At 41.7% G+C, this 23,315-nt stretch overlaps 1 protein-coding gene across 5 annotated transcripts in view; it reads right to left on the bottom strand.

Annotated features, from left to right (window-relative positions):
- Positions 1 to 23,315, bottom strand: part of ACACA (acetyl-CoA carboxylase alpha) — a 938,215-nt gene that overhangs the window by 773,722 nt on the left and 141,178 nt on the right. For all 5 annotated transcript variants that reach the window (XM_085649480.1, XM_085649478.1, XM_085649479.1 and 2 more), the window contains one exon: positions 653 to 791. In XM_085649480.1, the coding sequence (XP_085505606.1) occupies positions 653 to 791 (139 nt within the window). The remainder of the gene's footprint in view (positions 1 to 652; positions 792 to 23,315) is intronic.

Consider the following 23,315-nt stretch of genomic DNA (forward strand, 5'->3'; position numbering starts at 1 on the left):
AAATATATTGGTAAAAAGGAAAAATATTTTTTGTCCAAAAAGCGCACTTTGTCGTAGTGGTCACTTTGCGTGCCAACGTGTTACTTGTGAAAGTGCAGAATGCCGTCAATCACAAGCAAGTTGGCCAATGACTGAAGAGGGCCTACCCATTGCCCCATGCTGTAATGGGAAGAAGAAAAATGTGAATGACATAATAGCAGACCAATGGATCGAGAGGGCTGGCAGAAAGCCCATTTAAGAAAGTAGCATTCTATACAGTTTTATTTCAGTAAAACCAAAAGGCACAAACCAACGCCAAACCTAAACAAGCATTGGCATAGCCAATAGGTCTCGCCTTTGGGACCTTATAAGTGTTTAGCCATGCAACAGTTGCATAACTAAATACTTATAAGGTCCCAAAAGCGAGACCTATTGGCTATGCCAAGCGGCCGCGAAAGTGATCGCAATCGCGATCAAACATCAAACCGGCAGTGCGGCCGCGAAAGTGAAAGTAACCTCGGTCAAGCGCGGCGCGCGTGCCCGCGCACATGCACTGTAGCTCTAGGCTGGCCTGGTAGCACTTTTTGGAGCCCTCACAAAATGTCTCGCCAGACCAGCGCATGCGCTGGGTCAGGCGAGACCTAAAAACAAGTCCCTGCAGTGAAAGACTCACCCGCGTTGGCTTTTAGATCTTCCGGGGTCACCATGACCACGAAGCGCAGAGCTCGCTCATTTCGAAACACTTCATACGACCAGCGACGGATGGAGCGCATGCACTTCACAGCTGCAATACCATTATTGGCAATAAGGACCTGCAAGGAAGACAAGAAAAGGAAAACAATTTGCATGCTTATTTCTTTTAGATCTTTTCAACGTCTACTTCCTGGAGACGGTGAAAAAAGATACAAGGAGGAGAACTTCCTATACCTTTTAGGACATGCCACTACTTACATCCCTACAACCCTAGAGACATGTCTCTGCCTAATACCTACTCTACTGGGAACATATCTCAGCCTATGTTTTCCACTCTTGAACACATGTCCTGACCTACCTCCTCCAGCCATGGGCAAATGTCTCAGTCAACCTCAATCACTCCTTGGATATGCAAAGTTCTATACCCTACAACGCTGGTTACCTGACATCTTTAAAGACATGCCACGAATAACCATATACACTCCAAGGGACATGTGACTGCCTACCCGCTACACTACATACGGCAAGCCAGGCTGCTTCCTGCTACGTATCTGGGAGGGTGGGATTGGTGAGATAGAGTGAGAGATAGAGTGAGAGAGAGAGGGAGAGAGAGAAAAGAGAGAGAGAGAGGGAGAGGGAGAGAGAGGGAGAGGGAGAGAGAGCGAGAGGGAGAGAGAGAGAGAGAGAGAGAGAGAGAGGGAAAGTGTGCATGTGTTCATGTAGATGGGAAGCTAATATGTCCTTGTGACAGAAAAATAATTATCTTGTGTGTGAAAACATACATTTGAAAGTGGTCCAAAACATTACATGGATTAGTTGATGAGTGTAGGCTTTTTGCACCATTGTAATGTGGCTGACAATTTATTTGTGGGACGTTCTGTGGGGACTACTCTTTTAAACTAAGCAGTTTGCAGGTCTACTACTGTCAGACCTGCCTTATTAAACACAGACTACCTCCAACATTTCTAGGTACCTGCTTGACTTACCTCCACACCTTTACACGTCTACTGGAGTTCTAGGAACTATGAACCACAAACCCTGTGCACAAAGTACAGGTTTGAGCAACTAATTCCACGGAAACCATCATTCATTCCTCCCAGCATGAACCCCTGTTCATTATCAAAAATACCATCTCTTGGAAGAGGTCACATCAAGGGATATTTGTGGTGACTCTGTCCTTGTTAGGGAACCAATTCCCACACTCTACACAGCACTTTATACCTATGCGTGTTGACATATGGCACACAATGTTTAGACTTTGAGCATGTCTCTAGAATTCTAGCGCCCCATTCAAAAGCTCTCATTCAAGCACCCCCCACCCTTTTTATAACATCCTTCCAACCATAGAGTCTGAGAGTAGACCCTAAGACCCGGATACAAATAGGAGCACTATGAGGGGTATGAAGTACTATACAGATTCTGCAATATAATACAAGATATGAACTGGAACACATTGCGTGGCTGCATTCTCCATTCCGTGTGTGCATCAACAACTGTTGACACTCTTGGTTATCACAACACATCAAACTGTATTCATCTTGTCACCGAGCTCTCAATCCAACCTTATCAATACCTCCTTTGGAATTGCACAGTTCAACAGTGGCAATCCACCAGGACCAAGTTACAATTCTGCTGAAAGGACCAGTGACAGAGGGATGAGGAGAAGAACTGCAGAAGAAACACTGAGCGAAGCATCAGGTAGGTGCCCTTTTAGAAAATCAGAAAGGCATTTCCTTTAGTTTGACTTTGTCTTCAATCAACCGCAAACTATGATGTTTGATCGAATGAAACATTGGAACAGATCTGTGGCAATGTCTCAAGATGTGCTTGTAGTGGTCTTCAGCGTGGGACCAATAGACCGGAGTTCTAGTTCAGGTGTCTCTCACTTGGCCAGAATTATGGGATCCTACAGAAATCACTGCGCACACAGTACTCTACTTCCTTTATCTGCCAAAACTAGGAGAGCTTAGAAAACCGGCTATGAACCTGTAAGAACCCAATAGGTTATATTTTGTATAAGTGCATGGAAACCGAAAACAGGAACACACAGATGCACATATAAAGATGAATCAGCATAGATGCATACAACTATGGCTGCAAACCTACATAGACCCACATATACACATTCAACATACTTATGTGGACAGAGAACAGTAATACAGGCACCCATGCCATGCACATAGACCAAAAGACACAAAAGACAGGGCTCCAAGCACATAAACAACCAACATTCAGATATGGATGGATTACAAAAAAAAACTATATTGCACATTCACTTTTCTATAAAAACAGAAAACGTAGCGTCTGATGTCGACATGACAATTTGAGTTGTTTATGTTTTGTTGCATTTTAGAGATTTAATTTGTGTCCCTAGTTTATATTTAGCTGCTGGTTGGTTTGCAACACAACAGATACACTGGGAACCTTAATTAAGTATGCTATAGTGTGAATGTAATTTTTCTCTGCTTTTGCTGTGGACTAGATTCTGCACAAGACGTCTATCTCAGGAATATGTGTAGTGCATTTTACTAAACCACAGAGGGCTGCCCATAGAGCCTGGTAGGTGTCCTTTCCGTGCAAATGTATACCCATCAACCAACAGCTTGACTTAAAATTCCAGTCTTTTGATGTATTTAAGAGGTTTATTCTATTAAGGTCAATACAAAATGGGCCACAGGTGTAGCGCGTTGAATTAGTTTAAGTCCACAAACCCTGTAGGACGGTGTCACAATGATTGCATGATATCAGTGTGATCATCAATGATGTCACTTGAGATGTCATCAATAATATAATGAAACATGTCATGGGTGGTGTAATACGTGAGATCTTAAGCAGTGCACGGTGGGGTGTGCAAGTTATAACTAGCTCAATGAACTATTTTTTGTTTAAATCTTTTTATTGATATTTATAGCTTTAACAGTACAGTACAACAATAGCTAAACAATCCCAATTGCTGAGTAATAATGCGTTAGCAAAACATATACTGAGGTTATAGCAGTGATGGCGGGCGCGTACTGTGTCTGGTATGATGTACTACGGATATCAATAACATTACAACACCTGAGAGGAGGTGCTAGCGGATGTACAGCCATCGCACTGCGTACTGTGGCGTTAATCTATGTGTGATGTAGAGTAACACTGAACGGTGGGTAGAGGGTACAACATAATGAGGACAAAATAACTTAACTGAGGGAAAGGGGTAACCGCCTGGGACCCACGGCCATGAAGTGTTGCAACGGGTGAATAACTGCTTGAAGCGCACATGAGCGCTCTATGACTTCCCAGGGCGAGTGGGGATTGTAAAGCACTGCTCCGATTGTGGCGTCGTGTTAGTGGTAGTGGAATGTCATCTTGGCTTGGGAAACAAACGTTACAATGCATGCATTACAACACATGTTTTTACCCCGCATGCCATTACAACTAAAATGGCTTGCTGTAGGGAGTATAAGGTGTTGGATTTAAATCCAACACCTTCCCTACTGTTGCACAGACTGGAGTTGGAATAGTAAATTATACTATTCCAAACTCCAGCGCACCCCCGACAGCAAGTCCGATTAAAAAATTGTGTTGCAACGGCATGCGGGGTAAAAGCATGCGTTGTAACGTCATACAACCCTTGGAGCTGCAACTAGCTCAATGAACGTATTAGCCGCAGGGCCAGGCCCTGCACTCAATCCCGCTGTTGGGGGCCATCTCCCCCACAGCGCACTGCGTTTGGCAGTGCGCAGTGGAGGTTTGCTATAGGGCCTAGCCTTCAGCCAGGCTCAGTGGCCAACCGCCTTCAGACACCCATCCCACTGCTGGCGCCCAACCCACATTTTATTTTCCAGGTACTGCGATACCCCTGCAGTACACATTGCTCAAGCTTCATCCTGATAATACCGTGGTACAGTGCAAGCTTCCCAGAGCAAGGGCCTTTGATGGGTTCCGTGGGAATAACACAGTACCCGCAGCACAAACATGTATCTCCCTCACAAGTGCCAGGAGGTCAAGGTGTCACTAAACTACTCCCTTTTAGTGTTTTTACAAAAAAAATTCAGGACACGTGGAGAGAGTCCCCAAGACCTGTAATGGTGGCAGCAACATTTTCTTCTGAGTTGTGACTAACCAATCCGATTGCTCAGTACTGCAGGACCTGTCCTGGCCCCGCAGTACCAAAATGGCAGATGGGGAAAAAATGCTCCCCTCGTCAATCAGAGTGCCCTATTTTTTCATTTCCGGTACTGTGGAGCTCCTAAGTCACAAACCACCCAACTATACTGAGGTTTTTAACACTTTCAAGCCCACCCCAAGCTCCTCCTTACACACAAATTTCACAAAAACGGCTGAATGGATGTACACAGTTATCACAAAAAGTATGCTTTCTGAGTAAAGTTCTAACTTTTCGCCAAATCTGGTGTATTACGTTCAGCTGTTCTCTTTCTCAGAGAGCAAAGTTTCCTATGGGAATTAACATTGGGAAATCAACATTTTGTGACCCTTTCCCGCAATCCTCCCTTCCTTTTACTTGGATCTTGCTTGACGGATCAGCGTAAAACTTTCCATAAAGGAACCAAGGTGGATTAACTTCTTTTGGAAAATGTTGTGCATGCAGATTAGTCAACTGGCACCAAAGTTATTTTTGAAAGACATAGTGTAAAGTTGGTGAAGTATACAGGATTAGTGAAAGAATGGCATGCAATGACAAACATGAGTAAAAAAAGACATATGCCTCAACCGACCAAGTGCAAAACCAAATTCACTTGTTGGTGGGTGCAAAATTGCACTGCACCAATGTTGCACTGACTAATCGGCCCTCAGGTGAATAACCCGCATCCTGCTATCCAATCCGTGGGGGTCATCTGACCATAACTCAGTCCAGCACTGTAAAATGAATGACTCAAGCTTATCTCGACTGAGACACGATGCCTGTCGGACAACACCAAGAGAAATACTTTGCTTCTCGTCTTTGGATGTGGTGCTGGAGCAGAGTTTTCTTTTAGAAAATTCATGGGCTTTTGAAGCTCTGGCATGTCTATGTGTTTATTAATTTATTAATAATTAACAACTAATTATTTGTCTTGTGCAAGTGTGTTTCACTAATCAACCTGTTTGTCCTAACACAAGAGAAGGTTACACGAGGGTTAGCTTATGTGTGCTGTTTCTGTATTTACAATAACGTGCAAGTTTTCATGTTTAAATGTTGCTGTGTGCTATTTATTTTTAGCACAAAACGCTGTCTGAATTAATGCTTTTTATGTCTCAAAGCTAAATAAATGCATACACATAAGGGTATTAGTGGGGTTAACATTGTTTTATCATTATGATGTAGTAACCTTTATTTTGTCTCTTTAATTAAAGATGGTCTATTGTGGCCTATGGAGGCCTTTGTGAAATGGCTGTAAAATTGTGAAGCCTGGCTGTGGTGAAATTTGAAATCTGTGATGTGGCAAGAGAGACCCCTGCTGGAAATTGGTTGAAGACAAATGACCGTAGTCCTTCTATAAAACTTTCCATGAGGACATCAGCAGTTTGGAGGATCTCCAAAAAGAAATGATTTGTCCTTGGTGAACAAAGGAGCTTCTGAAATGAAAAATGTGCTGAAGCCGGGTTGCCGAGGGAAATGAACGAGATGGATACTTTAATAGTTTCTGTTTCTTGGTTCCTGTTCCGTGGTTTACGTATTGTGACTTTTCCTGAGCGGAGATTTCAAGATGTTGCAAAGTTACATCCCTTCCTTCTCGTTCTGCTCAGTGATACAGTTTATCCTGCCAATTTTATGTGTGTTTCTATTGTATTTTTCATTATAAAACTGTTAGCTTAGGGAGGGCTCTCCCCACTCTTTCCCCACTCTTTGCCACTTGCCATTTTACCTTCGCTGCGTGAACTTGCGTTGCTGAGGACTGATGCTGAGGACTGTCTTGAGAGACTTTGCCAAGAGACTGGTCCTGACCCGTTCTGACACTTAGTTAGAATAGGTAACTATGAGAAATGATTTATTCTGATTTACTTTGACTAATTTTAGATAAAGCAATATAACTTTTAAACATGGTGTTGAATTTCCTTTCTTGTCAATTATTGTGTACATTTTGATCATTATTGTATAGATTGTATAGAGTATGATTAAGGATAACCACTATAATCAGGTCCTATCGCTTAGATATAGATGCAGGGTGGTTTAGGAGTTTTCTTCCCACAGGTTTATTGCTGGTAGAGTATTTGAGTGTATGTTAGTGAAATGGGCCCTAGCGTATGATGAATGTATGTGTGTGTAACTGTGAGATTACTCTTTCCGTGGTAGTGGGCATATTTTTGATACCCTGATCTGTATCAATTTCTCTGGTAGCAGAGGATATGGTTGTAGATGGTTGTCTTGATCTGATAAGATAAGATTGCTTGTAAATTAGCTTATTGATTATTGATTTATTTTGATGTTTTTGGTATATGTACTAATATTATATGTTGGAGTCGTAATGTTGAGTTATATGTAGTGCTTCTGGAATTTGGAAGCTGGAAACAGTTCCGTAGTAGGGCAGAGGAAAATGTATATGCTGCTCTCGGGAAAGACGGGATTGTAAGGAATTACGTGTGACAATTGAAGTTGCGCGTTCACATTGTCTGGGTTCGGAATCAGTGACATTGTATGTTACTATTAGAAAACATTTCTGGTATATAAGGAGTGTGTATCGTAGTGAAGGTTATCTGTGAAACTCTGGTCTTAAGTCCCAGGGATCCGTAAGGATTGCCGTTAAAGCTTATTGCGGGAGGAGTAATAGGTATTCTCTGAGCTTGTTTGAGAACTGGGCAAGGTTGCTTAGTTAATGTATGTTAAAATTCTGTAGTGGGACAGATTGTGCGCTGTTCTCGGGAAGCAGGATTCTGTGTGTATGTACTATATTTTTTTTCTTGTATGAATGTGCGTGGATGCATATACATTAATTGATTGTAAGACTCTTTGGATAAGTCCTAGAGGAAACAGTTATGAGATGTATGAAAGTTGTTGACTCTTGAGAAATAGACACTCTCTTACTATTCTGTGGTTAGCGAAGCAGACAATGGAGATGTTTTATGTTGTAACTAATAGATTTTGTGAAATTTTGACACACGAAGTCTACTGAGAGTTTTTGTAAAGGAGGGGTAGACGAGTGACAGAGACAGGAGACAGAGACTGCAGCAGCTGTTGACGTCAATAGGTCCACGCTCTGATTGGATAGTGGATCAGAATAGTGCTCGCACTAGGATTGGTGTGTTGGTGTGAGCCGCGCAAGGATTGGTAGAACTGTTTAGTGACGCAGACACTCCAGGATTGGTGCGTTAACTCGTATTGTATATTTATAATACGGAAAGAGTAGAGAGTTTGATAAGCGCTTACTAAGATGTATTACCAAGAAGAGAAAAAGGAAAAAACCTTCTTTGGAAAAGTTAAGATGTGGTTTAGCAAGGATAAAGAGGTTAAGACAAGAGAGGGTGAGTTGCTATCTTCAGCGAAAACACCTGCATCCTTCAGCCATGAAGAAAAGGTTCCTGAGTCAGATATGAGAAGATATGGAGAATATGAGGATGAGGTCCTGAATGACATGATTTACAAGAAACCACCTCCATATAGACCAGAACCAGAAGAAAGTACACCAGTTGTTTCTCCTTTAAGAGATGCAGTTGAGAAAGAAAAAGTGACATCTGAATCAAGAGGTAGTAGAGAGAATAGAAGTAGTGAGGAAAATGCCAGACAATTAGCAAAGACGACAACAGAACTGACTGAGAAAATTAGAGAGTTAACGAAGAATCTAGAAGCTGTTACGGTGCCTGTAATTATAGGTCCGGTAATTCCAGTGTTTGATAAACAGAGGACAGGTGAGAATGGACTGGTAGTTCCATATATTGCGAATGATTTGACAAATTCAGCTGGTCCTTCAGGAGATTCAGATAAAAGGACAAGGAGAAGTGACCTGAGACAAACAAGACATGACACATGTAGTGATCTGAGACAAACCAGACATGACACATGTAGTGAACTATTGGATGTTAGTGAACCTAGTTGTTCAGGGATGCCAATTTCAGAACCGCAGAAAAAAGTGGTTCCAGTGAGAAAAACTGCTGAAATAACGGCTGACGATTTGAATGATTGGATGAAGGTTCTTCAGAAAAAGGATAAGGATTCACAAGTTATTGATGTGGTTAAGTTACGTATAGAATTAGAAGAGCTTGTGACAGGAACAGTTCCAACAGAAATCCTGAAGAGTCATCATGATGGTGAATTAATGTTTATGTGCAAGAGCATAACATGGAGAGCAAGAAATACACATGATAGACTAAGAGCGATAGCAAATGAGCAAGGAGTTGACATTGATAAAGTAAAGGCTTTACAGAAAACGTACAGGATGGATTTCACAGAGAAGGACATAGAGAGTTTGAATGCTACTGGTAGAACAAGACAGATTAAGAAAATGATAGCACTATTGCGAAGATGGGGTGATGTAGAAAAGTGGAAGGATAGGTGGTATAAGAAAAGAAAGGAATCTGAAGATAGAACAACTTACTTAGCATTTCCAGTGAGAGAAAAAGAGAAACTGAATGTGAATCCAGCAATACTTTTGCCGGATATTGAGAATGTGGGTATAAAGATGGAAGATGATCATGATTGCTTAGATGTGCTTGAGTACTGTACAAAACCGAGACCAGATATAAGGGATATTCCCTTACTTGAGAATGACCATGTGTTGTTTGTGGATGGATCATGCCTGAGAAATGATAATGGTGTGCTATGTGCAGCATATGCAGTGTGCAAAGTTTCAGAGGTCATGGAAGCATCACCATTGAAAGGAGTGAAATCTGCGCAAGTTGCTGAATTAGTGGCATTGACAAAAGCTTGTGAGATTGGGAAAGATTTGAGAACAACTGTGTTGACCGATAGTCAGTATGGATTTGGAGTGGTGCATGACTTTGGCCAGCTTTGGCTACAAAGAGGTTTCTTGACATCGGGTGGAACTCCGATAAAGAATGCTGAACTGATTGGAAAATTGCTTGAGGCGATACAGCTGCCTAAGGAGTTAGCAGTTGTAAAATGTGCAGCACATGGTCCAGGGGATGATTTTATCACGGTTGGCAATAGGTATGCCAACGATGTGGCGCAGTATTGCGCCAAGACGAACCAGTCGATTAACAGGGAAAGAGAGAAGGAAATGTCTTTTCTTTCTGTGATGTTTACTAATGTCCTAGAAACGTGGGATGAAGTGAAGCAGTTACAAGATGAGGCAGGAGAGGAAGAGAAACAAGATTGGGTTAAGGCAGGATGTGCTCCAAGAGAAACAGACCATGTTTGGGTCTACAGGGATGGCAGACCAGTAATGCCAAACTCAATTTTGTCGTCAATGGCAAGGATGTATCATGGCCAGGGACATCTGGGGAGGGACGCGATGGTAAGGTCCTTTAACCCCTTCCATGCTGCGCAGATTCCGCCGCTGTGCTGACGGAATCTTGCGCGGGCGTGGTCATGACGGAACGGTTCCGTCATGAGCACAGCTCAACCGTGGCTCATGACGGAACCGTTCCGTCATGAGCACCGAAGGGGTTAAGCAAACCTGGTACAATGCAAAGTTTAGGACAATTGCGGAGAGCATCTGTCAAAGGTGTTTAATTTGTCAGCAATTTAACACTGGGAAAAAGACAGTGGTGAGTCTAGGGACAATAGGCAGAGAAGGAGGTCCTTTTACAAGAATGCAAATTGATTTCATTGAAATGCCCCAAGTGAACAGACTGAGGTATGTTTTGGTGGTAGTCTGTTTATTTTCAAGGTGGGTGGAAGCTTACCCGACTAGAAGAAATGATGGATTAACAGTGGCAAAGTTACTGTTGAGGGAGTTGATTCCTAGGTACGGGTTTCCAGTTACAGTTGAGTCTGATAGAGGTAGACACTTTCAAAATGAACTCATAAGTTTGATTTGTGAAGCATTGAAAATACAGCAGAAGCTACATTGTGCATACCGACCAGAGGCTTCTGGTGTGGTTGAGCAGATCAATGGCACAATCAAGAATAGAATTGGAAAGATGTGTTTAGCCACTGGCATGAAATGGCCAGACGTGTTACCTCTAGTCCTGATGACCATGAGATCTACTCCAGATAGAACTACTGGTTTGAGCCCGCATGAGATAATCATGGGACGTGCAATGCGCCATGCATTCGTGCCTGTGAATAAGTTGGTGACAATAACTGATGACATGATTTTGGATTACTGTAAAGGCCTGGCTGACGCAGTTCATTCTGTATTTCACCGGGATGGAGAAGAAGCTACCACGCTTGAGAAGAAGCAAGCCCATGATCTGAGTCCAGGTGACTGGGTGAGGATTAAGGTGCACAAAAGAAGAAATTGCTTAATTCCAAGGTGGGGAAGGCCGAGACAAGTTATTCTGACTACAACGACTGCAGTAAAGTGTGCTGGAGTGAAGCACTGGGTACATGCAAGTCGAACTCTGAGAATTCCAAGCCCGAGAGAGGGAACTGGTAAAGAGTATTATGAAGAGTCAGATTCCAGTGATGGTGAAGATCCTGAAGATACGGAATCAGTGAGAAAAGAAGCAGAGAGAGCTTCAAGAGATTCACTGCGAGTATCAGAAAGGAGATCAGATTCTGTAAAAGAGCCTGAAGTTTCAAGTAGCAGTGGAGAAAAAAGAAAAGAAAAGAGAAATCACGCGGAAACTACTCCTGAATCAGAAGAGGAGGAGATTGAAGAACCACTTGAGATTGTACTTGAAGAAGCAGGGTCAGAAGAAGATAGAGAGGGACAGATTGCGGAAGACCCCCGAGGAGGTGTAGGGAACATTGATGAGGAGCTAGGTGAAGGGACAAGTAGACAGCAAGAAGATTGCGTGTCGGAGACCCGAGGAGGGACAGAAGTAGGGAAGTCTCAAACAGTGGTGAAAGAATCTGTGGAAGAAAAGAAAACTGCTAAGAACCGAAAACAAAAGGCAATTGAAACAGAATCGGATGATGAAAATGAACAAACAGAGGGTCGAGTTCTGAGAAAGAGAACTTCGATTGGAGAAAGGAGTGTTGAAAAAGTGAAGCCGAAAAAGGTTGTGAAAGGAGATCGTTGGCCTAACAACCAAGTTAAAAGGGTGAAATACAGAATAATAAGAGCAAATTCATCAAAAGCTGAACAAGTGAATGAAGTATCCAGTCAAACTTTAAAAGCTGAAAAAGAAGAATCGAAGAAATCAAAAGAACCAGTAGAAATAAAAAGAGTTAAAAGACCCAACCAAAAGTACAGATCACCGGAATGGTCTTATGTGACACTGTCTGAAGAAGGAAAAGAAGAAACAGTGACTCGAGATAATCCGGAAGTGGTCTTGAGAAAAGTGGTTGAGGAAGATACTGGTGAAATCCTGAAAGTACTCTTGATTGACATTGGAGAAGAGTCAGATATTGAGGATTTGAAAGTTGGAGATCTGATACAATTTGATGTAGAAGAAATTGGAGTGAAAAATGATGAGTATCCAAACTGAGTAAAAGAAGGATTCACTTGGTCTAAGTGAACGGAAAGATCTTTGAAGAAGCTGAAGAGTTTGGAACAAACGTTGAAGATTTGAAAATTCTAATTTCAGTAGTGGAGTAGTAGAGGTTAAAACAGAAAATGGCTAACATAGAGAATAATCAAAATAGATGTGCCTTCTTTAAGAGGTGGTGCAAGATGTGCTGCTGTTGTACTGGATTATTAATGCTTCCATGGGGTGTTTTAGTTTTATTAGTTACTTTTAAGGTTGAGTTTGGAATGGACACAGAAAATATGACTAATATAGAAAGGAATTCACAAAAAGTAGTTCCAATTAGAAGTAGTAGTTACATACATAAAGATAGGTCAATTAATAATTTTTCTAGTAATGTTTTTTCTAAACTGTTATATGAATATAGAGGAAAGGAGAATAAACATGCATGAGAAAGGGGGAAAATATGAAGTGAGTGAGACAATTTGGGATATTGAAATGGGAAAAGAGTTGAGAATTGGGGCTAGTCCAACTTTGGCTCTAGATGCACCGCAGAAGGGTAAATTATGCATTACCAGAAGGAAATCCCAATATGATACATATTTTGTGGGGACTAGTGAGTGCCATGATACATACTTCGTTGCGACTGGTTGGGGTTTCAGAGGTGGAGAAGATACAATTTTTCCAGGAGTGTACTATGTGTGTGGGAACAAGGTTTATTACAAGTTGCATGATCATTGGTATGGCACATGTTATGTGGGTTTGGTTTTTCCTAAGATTTTTCATACAGATAAAATAAAAGATGTAGAAGATATTAACTTACTAAAACGTTTTAAGAGAGAAATTTGGTCTGAAATTGTGGGTGACATTTTTGGGGTTTTGATTCCAGCAGTGGGAATTTCTTTAAATGCTTATGGAATTCGGAAATTGTCCACAGTGGTTGATCGCTTATCGACAAATACCGCAGGAGGATTTCTTTTGGTAAATACGGAGTTAAGTGCCGTGGATTTTATTGCAAAAATAGGTAGTACTATTATAGGTAGAATATTGTTTCCTTTGTCTTGTATAATTGTTGCTTTACTGATACTAAGATTGGTGTGTGTGTGTTGTAAAAACAGGAGAGGGAAAGAGAAATTGAGAAATGAAAAGAAAAACAAGAATTTGAAAATTTTGAAAAGAGAACCTCAAGAAATTGAATTAGAAGAATTGAGGGAGAGTGTTTATTTAGAGACAAAGAGAGATGATGAAAGAGTGACTGGTGTTTAATGTTGTGTAAGGGGAAAAGACATTTCTGATTTCTCCTAAAATGGGACTAAATTTTCACTAATTTTTTTTTTGGGTTTATTTGGTGATAAAATCACCAAAGGGGGGATTGCTGGAGCAGAGTTTTCTTTTAGAAAATTCATGGGCTTTTGAAGCTCTGGCATGTCTATGTGTTTATTAATTTATTAATAATTAACAACTAATTATTTGTCTTGTGCAAGTGTGTTTCACTAATCAACCTGTTTGTCCTAACACAAGAGAAGGTTACACGAGGGTTAGCTTATGTGTGCTGTTTCTGTATTTACAATAACGTACAAGTTTTCATGTTTAAATGTTGCTGTGTGCTATTTATTTTGAGCACAAAACGCTGTCTGAATTAATGCTTTTTATGTCTCAAAGCTAGATAAATGCATACACATAAGGGTATTAGTGGGGTTAACATTGTTTTATCATTATGATGTAGTAACCTTTATTTTGTCTCTTTAATTAAAGATGGTCTATTGTGGCCTATGGAGGCCTTTGTGAAATGGCTGTAAAATTGTGAAGCCTGGCTGTGGTGAAATTTGAAATCTGTGATGTGGCAAGAGAGACCCCTGCTGGAAATTGGTTGAAGACAAATGACCGTAGTCCTTCTATAAAACTTTCCATGAGGACATCAGCAGTTTGGAGGATCTCCAAAAAGAAATGATTTGTCCTTGGTGAACAAAGGAGCTTCTGAAATGAACAATGTGCTGAAGCCGGGTTGCCGAGGGAAATGAACGAGATGGATACTTTAATAGTTTCTGTTTCTTGGTTCCTGTTCCGTGGTTTACGTATTGTGACTTTTCCTGAGCGGAGATTTCAAGATGTTGCAAAGTTACATCCCTTCCTTCTCGTTCTGCTCAGTGATACAGTTTATCCTGCCAATTTTATGTGTGTTTCTATTGTATTTTTCATTATAAAACTGTTAGCTTAGGGAGGGCTCTCCCCACTCTTTCCCCACTCTTTGCCACTTGCCATTTTACCTTCGCTGCGTGAACTTGCGTTGCTGAGGACTGATGCTGAGGACTGTCTTGAGAGACTTTGCCAAGAGACTGGTCCTGACCCGTTCTGACACTTAGTTAGAATAGGTAACTATGAGAAATGATTTATTCTGATTTACTTTGACTAATTTTAGATAAAGCAATATAACTTTTAAACATGGTGTTGAATTTCCTTTCTTGTCAATTATTGTGTACATTTTGATCATTATTGTATAGATTGCATAGAGTATGATTAAGGATAACCACTATAATCAGGTCCTATCGCTTAGATATAGATGCAGGGTGGTTTAGGAGTTTTCTTCCCACAGGTTTATTGCTGGTAGAGTATTTGAGTGTATGTTAGTGAAATGGGCCCTAGCGTATGATGAATGTATGTGTGTGTAACTGTGAGATTACTCTATCCGTGGTAGTGGGCATATTTTTGATACCCTGATCTGTATCAGTGGCTTGGATGGAGTTTGGTGCTATTATGTCAAATCTAGATTAGATCTTCTAGCAGAAAAAGAAGAGCCTTGGGGTGGAGTGCACAATGAGAGGTTTTGCAATTGGTGCTTGCAAGAATGGAACATGTGAGGTTTAGATGTTGCACCGTTAGTCTGCTTTCCTTGGGTCATTGCTGTCTTAAGTTGGTTTTGTTTTTTAAAGCGGCTGTCCTGATAGAGTCCATTATGGGGTCCGGCAAACATTGCAATTCCCTGTGTGCAAGTGGAGCATAGGGAGATCTTAATTAGGGTGACTCAACATGCCACATCCTCGCCATCAGACAGCTGTTCTTCTCCCTCATACACTTAACTATGTGAGGCTGCTTTTCACCTGTTTGCTCTCTGTTCGTGGTTTCAAGAACTCAAATGTCCAGCTGCACTCTCATTCCCTTAAAGTCCACTTTTCGCACTCAAATGCCGTATGGCTGATAGCGCTGGTTCCCGGAGTCTACAAAAGGATTGCGGCACATTGCTGTGTTATACTAAGCTACTCTGCTCTGCTTACAGACGCTTCTAACCTGTGATTTTTCGGAAGGCCTGGCGTAGAGAAAGCATTAGCTGTCTCGTCAGCCTCATGTTTAAAAAAAAAAAAAGTAAAAATATGTACATACCTACTTACACAAAGGGGCTTTCCCCAGCCCTCTTCATTTATTGGTCTGCAAGAGTGCCACCCAGAAGTGGCGGACGACTTTTTTCTTACAATGCCTCCAAACTCTGGAACTCCTTGCCACTTCATCTACGCCTGATCCCCAATCACCTGACCTTCAGAAAACAACTTAAGACCTTGTTGTTTCCCTAGTCTGCTCTCCGTTCATGTTTGGTTCCACAGCGCTGGGACACTCCCGGGTAGCCATGCGCTCTATAAATGTCGTTTTCATTTTATTTCATTCATTTTGGGTCTGCCTACTGCAGCATACAGCATGGGATAAGGGTCAACAGACTTCACCCGTTGCTCTCACTGTGAGTGATGGCATGTTCTCTGTATACATTTCAAAATCTGCCAACAAATGAGTGCACTTTAATGCCAACAGATTGTGGGCTAATGTGTCCTTTCATTTTCTTAGCCTGTGGACCTACCAAAGCACAGCTCTGCGCCCATGGCGGCCGCTCCATTAGAGCAGAACAGCGCCACCCCCCTGCCACCACCAGTACATAAAACAATAATAAAACGGGTTTTACACCAGTTTTCTTATCGTTTTATTTTAATCCCCTGGACTCGCCCCCAGACGGGTGTTGGGGGCAGGTCCAGGGGTTGACACTGCTGGTGAGGGGAGTGGTAGGCACTCCCTTCACTGCGCATGGGGTGTTTGACCGGCCGTCTCAGGCCGACCAAACCCCATTATGCGCAGGAATCTCTCTCCAGCCTCAGCTGCATTGCTGGGGCTGGCGAGAGCAGGCACAGGCTCCCAGTCTGCCTGGGAGCGCAAGTTGCCAAAGCTCAGGCCAATCCTGAAGTTGCTTCCATTTGAGAGCAGCTTCAGGATTGGCTGCAGGGCAGGCTGGGACCCTGTGCCCAGCTCCAGAGTCAGAAGCAGGAAGATCTGATGCGCCGGAGACGGCGGCAGCGTTATGGTAAGTTTATTTTTATTATTATTCTTTTTTGTTGTTGTTACCCAACCCCTTCACACTTCCCACTCCCCACTCCCCGATCCTCCCCACCTCCCTCCTCTGGCTTGGCCCACCCACCCCCTTTCGGCAGGGGAAGGGCCGCTACTGTTCCGCTCACAGTGCTTTATTTGTGGCATTGGCTATTGGGGGAGAAACAGCACCATAATATTTAGTTCTTGTACTTATAAGCGCCCAATCCAAGATGGCCCCCATACTCTTGTAAGTTATGTCACAAGACGATGGGGTTTGGGCTTTTTTTCAGTTTACACAGGGTATTTTACGCCATTTGGTGTTTCATACGGTGCTTTAAAATACCAATTGTAAAAATAGAGACTGAAAATTTGAAAATGTATATTGGCAGCCAATGATTTTGGAAAACATTACTCTGTCAGAGTGCTGAATGCTTTGGAGGTGTCTGTTGTGTTGTGTACTTAACCTTCTCTTCCCCCTTAGCTTATTGCTTCTCCCCGCGCGCCCCTCCCCTCCTGCGCGCGGCAGCCACCAGCTGGAATGTTGACAGCTGGACGTTCTGATGTTGACAGTTTAGACGGTTTGTTAGATCGTCAGTTATTCTTTATGCACTGTGCCTCCTGGTTGAGTGGGTTGTCCGTATGTGAATAAATAACTTATGAATCTTACCTGAGCAGTCATCTTTACAATTTGGCGACGAGGTGGTCGGACGACGCACGGATGAACCCACGATGAAGAAGTGATTGAATATGATATATTTGAAGGAGGTAATGAAATACTTTGAGAATATTTAAATGAGGAGCAACAGCAAGTAAAAGGAGTAAATTTTAAACGAGGAAGGAATAGAAGTAAGTCCTGCGTATAAGTGAGAAGATTGTTGCACTTCAGGAATTGCGAATTGGAAGGAGAAAATAATTTATTGAATGGTAAAAGTAAAAGTGGACTCTGTTACGTAAAGGAAGTAAAAAAAAAAAAAAAAACTTAAGCAGTGTATAATGAAATGTAAAGGATAATAGAAGGCATTCCTTACTCGCAATGCCTAGGGTTGAAAAATTTAAGAGCTCCCGGAGTAATACCGTGCTCTAAGTGAAACTGAATGAGTGTGAATCTGCCTTCAAAACATCGCAGGTGAAGAATTGCGTCATAATTGAAGAGAAAATTAAAAGTATTAATAATACTCCGCTATGAGTGAAACTGAATACGTGTGAATGTGCATAAAGAAGGGGAAAATAACGCTGACATCAAACCATCGCAGGTGATGCATTGCGACAGGATATATGAGAAGCAAGCAGGAGCATTTTGAGGAACACAGCGCACTAAGTGAAACCGAAGAAATTTGTAATTGATAAAAGAAGGGAAGTTTACGCAACCTTCAAGCAATCGCAGGTGTAGATTTGCGATATAATTCAAGAGAAATGAAAACTTTTTGAGGAATACAGCGCACTATGTGAAACCGAAGGAATTGGATTTGCATAAAGAAGAAAGGATTAACGCTGCCTTCAATCCATCGCTGGTTATGCTTTGCGATATAATTCAAGAGTAAGGACTAGTTTATTAACTTTACACGCCTATGTGATTTCACCTCAGTTATAAGGCGCTGACAATAGAACGTTGAGACGTAAAAGAGGAGGAGGAATCCCAGGAAGTAGAGCCTACGTTCTAGTGTTCCGGCGCACAAACACGCACAGGAAGTGTGCGCGTCACCATCTTAGTTGAAGTTCCTGTAAGAGAAAGGATAACGGAAACAAGACGTACAAGTCTTACGGAGGCGTACGAAGCTTTGAACGTTCAGGGCAAGGTGCGGTTGATGAAGAGCACAATAGACTGGGGTTCTACCGCTTGGGCGCAAATGAGCAGGTGAGAGATATTTTTGTACGTGATTAACAGAAGCTATAAATGTAAAATATTAGGGGAGAACTATAAGTCAAGTAAAACAAGAATTAACATGGCAACAGGCAATATATATAATTTACAGCCACCAGAGGCGTTCTTGAAGGGAACTGGCGTACCAACTGTGAAGTGGGAACAGTGGAAGGAATACTTCAGTAATTATATATCCACATTCGATAAAGAGGATGAACCACTAAAACAGGAGGAAAAGAAAAAAATATTATTGCACTGTTTAGGTGCAGGTGGGCTAACAGTGTATAATAACATCACTAAGAAAACAAGAGTTGGAGGAGAGAGAAATGTTTACGATGAGGCAATGGAGGATTTAGACAGTTATTATAAACCTACAGTATGTGTTGAGGTGCACAGGTATAAGTTCTACAGAAGGAAGCAAGGAAAAGAAGAAAATATTGAAGACTACGTTGCTGCCTTAAAGAACTTGGCGCTCTTATGCAAGTTTGGAAACATGCATGATGACTTAATCAGGGATCAGATAGTGATGTGTGCTGCAAATACTAACATTCAGGACGCCTTATGGGCTAAAGGTGAAAAACCCCTCCAACAGGTTATTGAAATCGTAAAGAAGGCAGAATTGACTGGTCGTTGTGCGAAGGAAGTCATCAATGAGAGTAAAGGTAACATTGAGGAAGCTAATGTGGTGGCAAAAGTAAGTGGGTACAGTAAAAGTACTCGTAATAGAGTGAAGGACACTACAAAATTCAAAGAGAATGCTTGTTCATACGAGCAGTTGAAATGTTACAGGTGCGGCAGCAGTAAGCATTTGGCGAATGACTGGAAATGCCCAGCGAGAAACAACATATGTAACCAATGTGGGATCATTGGTCATTTTCAGAAAGCATGCAAGTGGAAGAAGAAAGAAAAGGTAAAATTTGTAGAGGATGAGGATGAGGAAGAATTTGGAAATGACTCTTCGGATGATTCGGAGTACAATTTATGTGTAATATATGTAACTGAGGCAACGGATAAAGAGGATGACGATAAGAGGAGGAAAGAGAAACCTATGTGCGTGGTGGAAATTGGAGGAGTGCATATAGATATAGTACCCGATTCGGGTTCACCATGCACTATTATCAACCATGATGTTTGGAGGGAGAAATTTAGCAGTAAGGTAGGAAGACAATTAGAAAGACCTGACATATCACTCAAAACATTCACGGGAGAACCGATAGAACTTAAGGGTTACAAAAAACTAACTTTTGCATTTCAGGGAAGAAAAACCAACAGCAAGATGTATGTTGCTGCCACAGGCCCATCAGTGCTGGGCTGGAAGGACCAGGGAAAACTTGGAATAACTCTAAACCCAAATAGTGTTGAACAGGTCCAGGTTACACAATACATGGTAGAGGAAGAAGAACTATGTGTAGCAAACATCATGGAAGAGTTCCCGAGCATTAAAGAAGAGGTATGGAACAAAGAGAACGAAAGTGGTGATAAATTAAAAGAAGTTAGGAAACTTATTGTTGAAGTATGGCCCAAAAAGGTATCACGTAGAAATGAATTGCGGCCTTTCTGGGAAGTGAGGAATGAACTGTCCATGGAAAACGAACTGGTTTCAAGACAAGGAAAGGTTATACCTCCGACCACTTTAAGAGAGAATCTCATTGAACCTTGCCAGGAGGGACAGTTGGACACGAACAAAACTAAACAAAAGTGGCCTGGGTGCGACATACAAATCGAGAGAACGGTGAGAAATCACATGCAATGTGATTATTCAGAAAAATCGCAATCGACCCGGAGACCTTCTCTCCAACCCCTTAAGTGTCCGGACATGGCATGGAAAAGGGAGGGCATTGGCTTGCGACCACAAACTATTAGAGAAAACAAAGGAAGTAGAGAAGGTAGTGAGAATATCGAGACTATTGGGGGTATGAGAGAACATAGCACAAGCGCCTCAGTAGCATCTCCTGGTAAGGCAATTGACCAGGTGTCTGTGGAAGAACAAGTGTGTTCGGAGCATAGTGGTGCAGTCAGTTCACCTGATATGGGTGCCGCTAGTAGTTCTTTGGAATCTATTGAAATACAAGTACAGAGCCATGAACTGGTGCCCGAAAATAACACTTTGGATGAAGTGACCATCACCAGCAAGTGCGGGCGCAGTGTAGCTTAACCCAGCAAGTATAAAGACTATAATTGTGAAATGTAACCAGGCATAGCATCTTTCAGTTTTCATGTCTTTCCTCTCTTTCTTCCTTTAGGTTCAAGTTTTCATAAGGGAAGGAGATGTGTTGTGTTGTGTACTTAACCTTCTCTTCCCCCTTAGCTTATTGCTTCTCCCCGCGCGCCCCTCCCCTCCTGCGCGCGGCAGCCACCAGCTGGAATGTTGGCAGCTGGACGTTCTGATGTTGACAGTTTAGACGGTTTGTTAGATCGTCAGTTATTCTTTATGCACTGTGCCTCCTGGTTGAGTGCGTTGTCCGTATGTGAATAAATAACTTATGAATCTTACCTGAGCAGTCATCTTTACAATTTGGCGACGAGGTGGTCGGACGACGCACGGATGAACCCACGATGAAGAAGTGATTGAATATGATATATTTGAAGGAGGTAATGAAATACTTTGAGAATATTTAAATGAGGAGCAACAGCAAGTAAAAGGAGTAAATTTTAAACGAGGAAGGAATAGAAGTAAGTCCTGCGTATAAGTGAGAAGATTGTTGCACTTCAGGAATTGCGAATTGGAAGGAGAAAATAATTTATTGAATGGTAAAAGTAAAAGTGGACTCTGTTACGTAAAGGAAGTAAAAAAAAAAAAAAAAAAAACTTAAGCAGTGTATAATGAAATGTAAAGGATAATAGAAGGCATTCCTTACTCGCATTGCTAAGGTGGAAAAATTTAAGAGCTCCCGGAGTAATACCGTGCTCTAAGTGAAACTGAATGAGTGTGAATCTGCCTTCAAAACATCGCAGGTGAAGAATTGCTTCATAATTGAAGAGAAAATTAAAAGTATTAATAATACTCCGCTATGAGTGAAACTGAATACGTGTGAATGTGCATAAAGAAGGGGAAAATAACGCTGACATCAAACCATCGCAGGTGATGCATTGCGACAGGATATATGAGAAGCAAGCAGGAGCATTTTGAGGAACACAGCGCACTAAGTGAAACCGAAGAAATTTGTAATTGATAAAAGAAGGGAAGTTTACGCAACCTTCAAGCAATCGCAGGTGTAGATTTGCGATATAATTCAAGAGAAATGAAAACTTTTTGAGGAATACAGCGCACTATGTGAAACCGAAGGAATTGGATTTGCATAAAGAAGAAAGGATTAACGCTGCCTTCAATCCATCGCTGGTTATGCTTTGCGATATAATTCAAGAGTAAGGACTAGTTTATTAACTTTACACGCCTATGTGATTTCACTTCAGTTATAAGGCGCTGACAATAGAACGTTGAGACGTAAAAGAGGAGGAGGAATCCCAGGAAGTAGAGCCTACGTTCTAGTGTTCCGGCGCACAAACACGCACAGGAAGTGTGCGCGTCACCATCTTAGTTGAAGTTCCTTGTAAGAGAAAGGATAACGGAAACAAGACGTACAAGTCTTACGGAGGCGTACGAAGCTTTGAACGTTCAGGGCAAGGTGCGGTTAATGAAGAGCACAATAGACTGGGGTTCTACCGCTTGGGCGCAAATGAGCAGGTGAGAGATATTTTTGTACGTGATTAACAGAAGCTATAAAAGTAAAATATTAGGGGAGAACTATAAGTCAAGTAAAACAAGAATTAACATGGCAACAGGCAATATATATAATTTACAGCCACCAGAGGCGTTCTTGAAGGGAACTGGCGTACCAACTGTGAAGTGGGAACAGTGGAAGGAATACTTCAGTAATTATATATCCACATTCGATAAAGAGGATGAACCACTAAAACAGGAGGAAAAGAAAAAAATATTATTGCATTGTTTAGGTGCAGGTGGGCTAACAGTGTATAATAACATCACTAAGAAAACAAGAGTTGGAGGAGAGAGAAATGTTTATGATGAGGCAATGGAGGATTTAGACAGTTATTATAAACCAACAGTATGTGTTGCGGTGCACAGGTATAAGTTCTACAGAAGGAAGCAAGGAAAAGAAGAAAATATTGAAGACTACGTTGCTGCCTTAAAGAACTTGGCGCTCTTATGCAAGTTTGGAAACATGCATGATGACTTAATCAGGGATCAGATAGTGATGTGTGCTGCAAATACTAACATTCAGGACGCCTTATGGGCTAAAGGTGAAAAACCCCTCCAACAGGTTATTGAAATCGTAAAGAAGGCAGAATTGACTGGTCGTTGTGCGAAGGAAGTCATCAATGAGAGTAAAGGTAACATTGAGGAAGCTAATGTGGTGGCAAAAGTAAGTGGGTACAGTAAAAGTACTCGTAATAGAGTGAAGGACACTACAAAATTCAAAGAGAATGCTTGTTCATACGAGCAGTTGAAATGTTACAGGTGCGGCAGCAGTAAGCATTTGGCGAATGACTGGAAATGCCCAGCGAGAAACAACATATGTAACCAATGTGGGATCATTGGTCATTTTCAGAAAGCATGCAAGTGGAAGAAGAAAGAAAAGGTAAAATTTGTAGAGGATGAGGATGAGGAAGAATTTGGAAATGACTCTTCGGATGATTCGGAGTACAATTTATGTGTAATATATGTAACTGAGGCAACGGATAAAGAGGATGACGAAAAGAGGAGGAAAGAGAAACCTATGTGCGTGGTGGAAATTGGAGGAGTACATATAGATATTGTACCCGATTCGGGTTCACCATGCACTATTATCAACCATGATGTTTGGAGGGAGAAATTTAGCAGTAAGGTAGGAAGACAATTAGAAAGACCTGACATATCACTCAAAACATTCACGGGAGAACCGATAGAACTTATGGGTTACAAAAAACTAACATTTGCATTTCAGGGAAGAAAAACCAACAGCAAGATGTATGTTGC

The sequence above is a fragment of the Triturus cristatus genome, chromosome 3_2, assembly GCF_964204655.1.
Source record: "Triturus cristatus chromosome 3_2, aTriCri1.1, whole genome shotgun sequence".
NCBI lineage: Eukaryota > Metazoa > Chordata > Amphibia > Caudata > Salamandridae > Triturus > Triturus cristatus.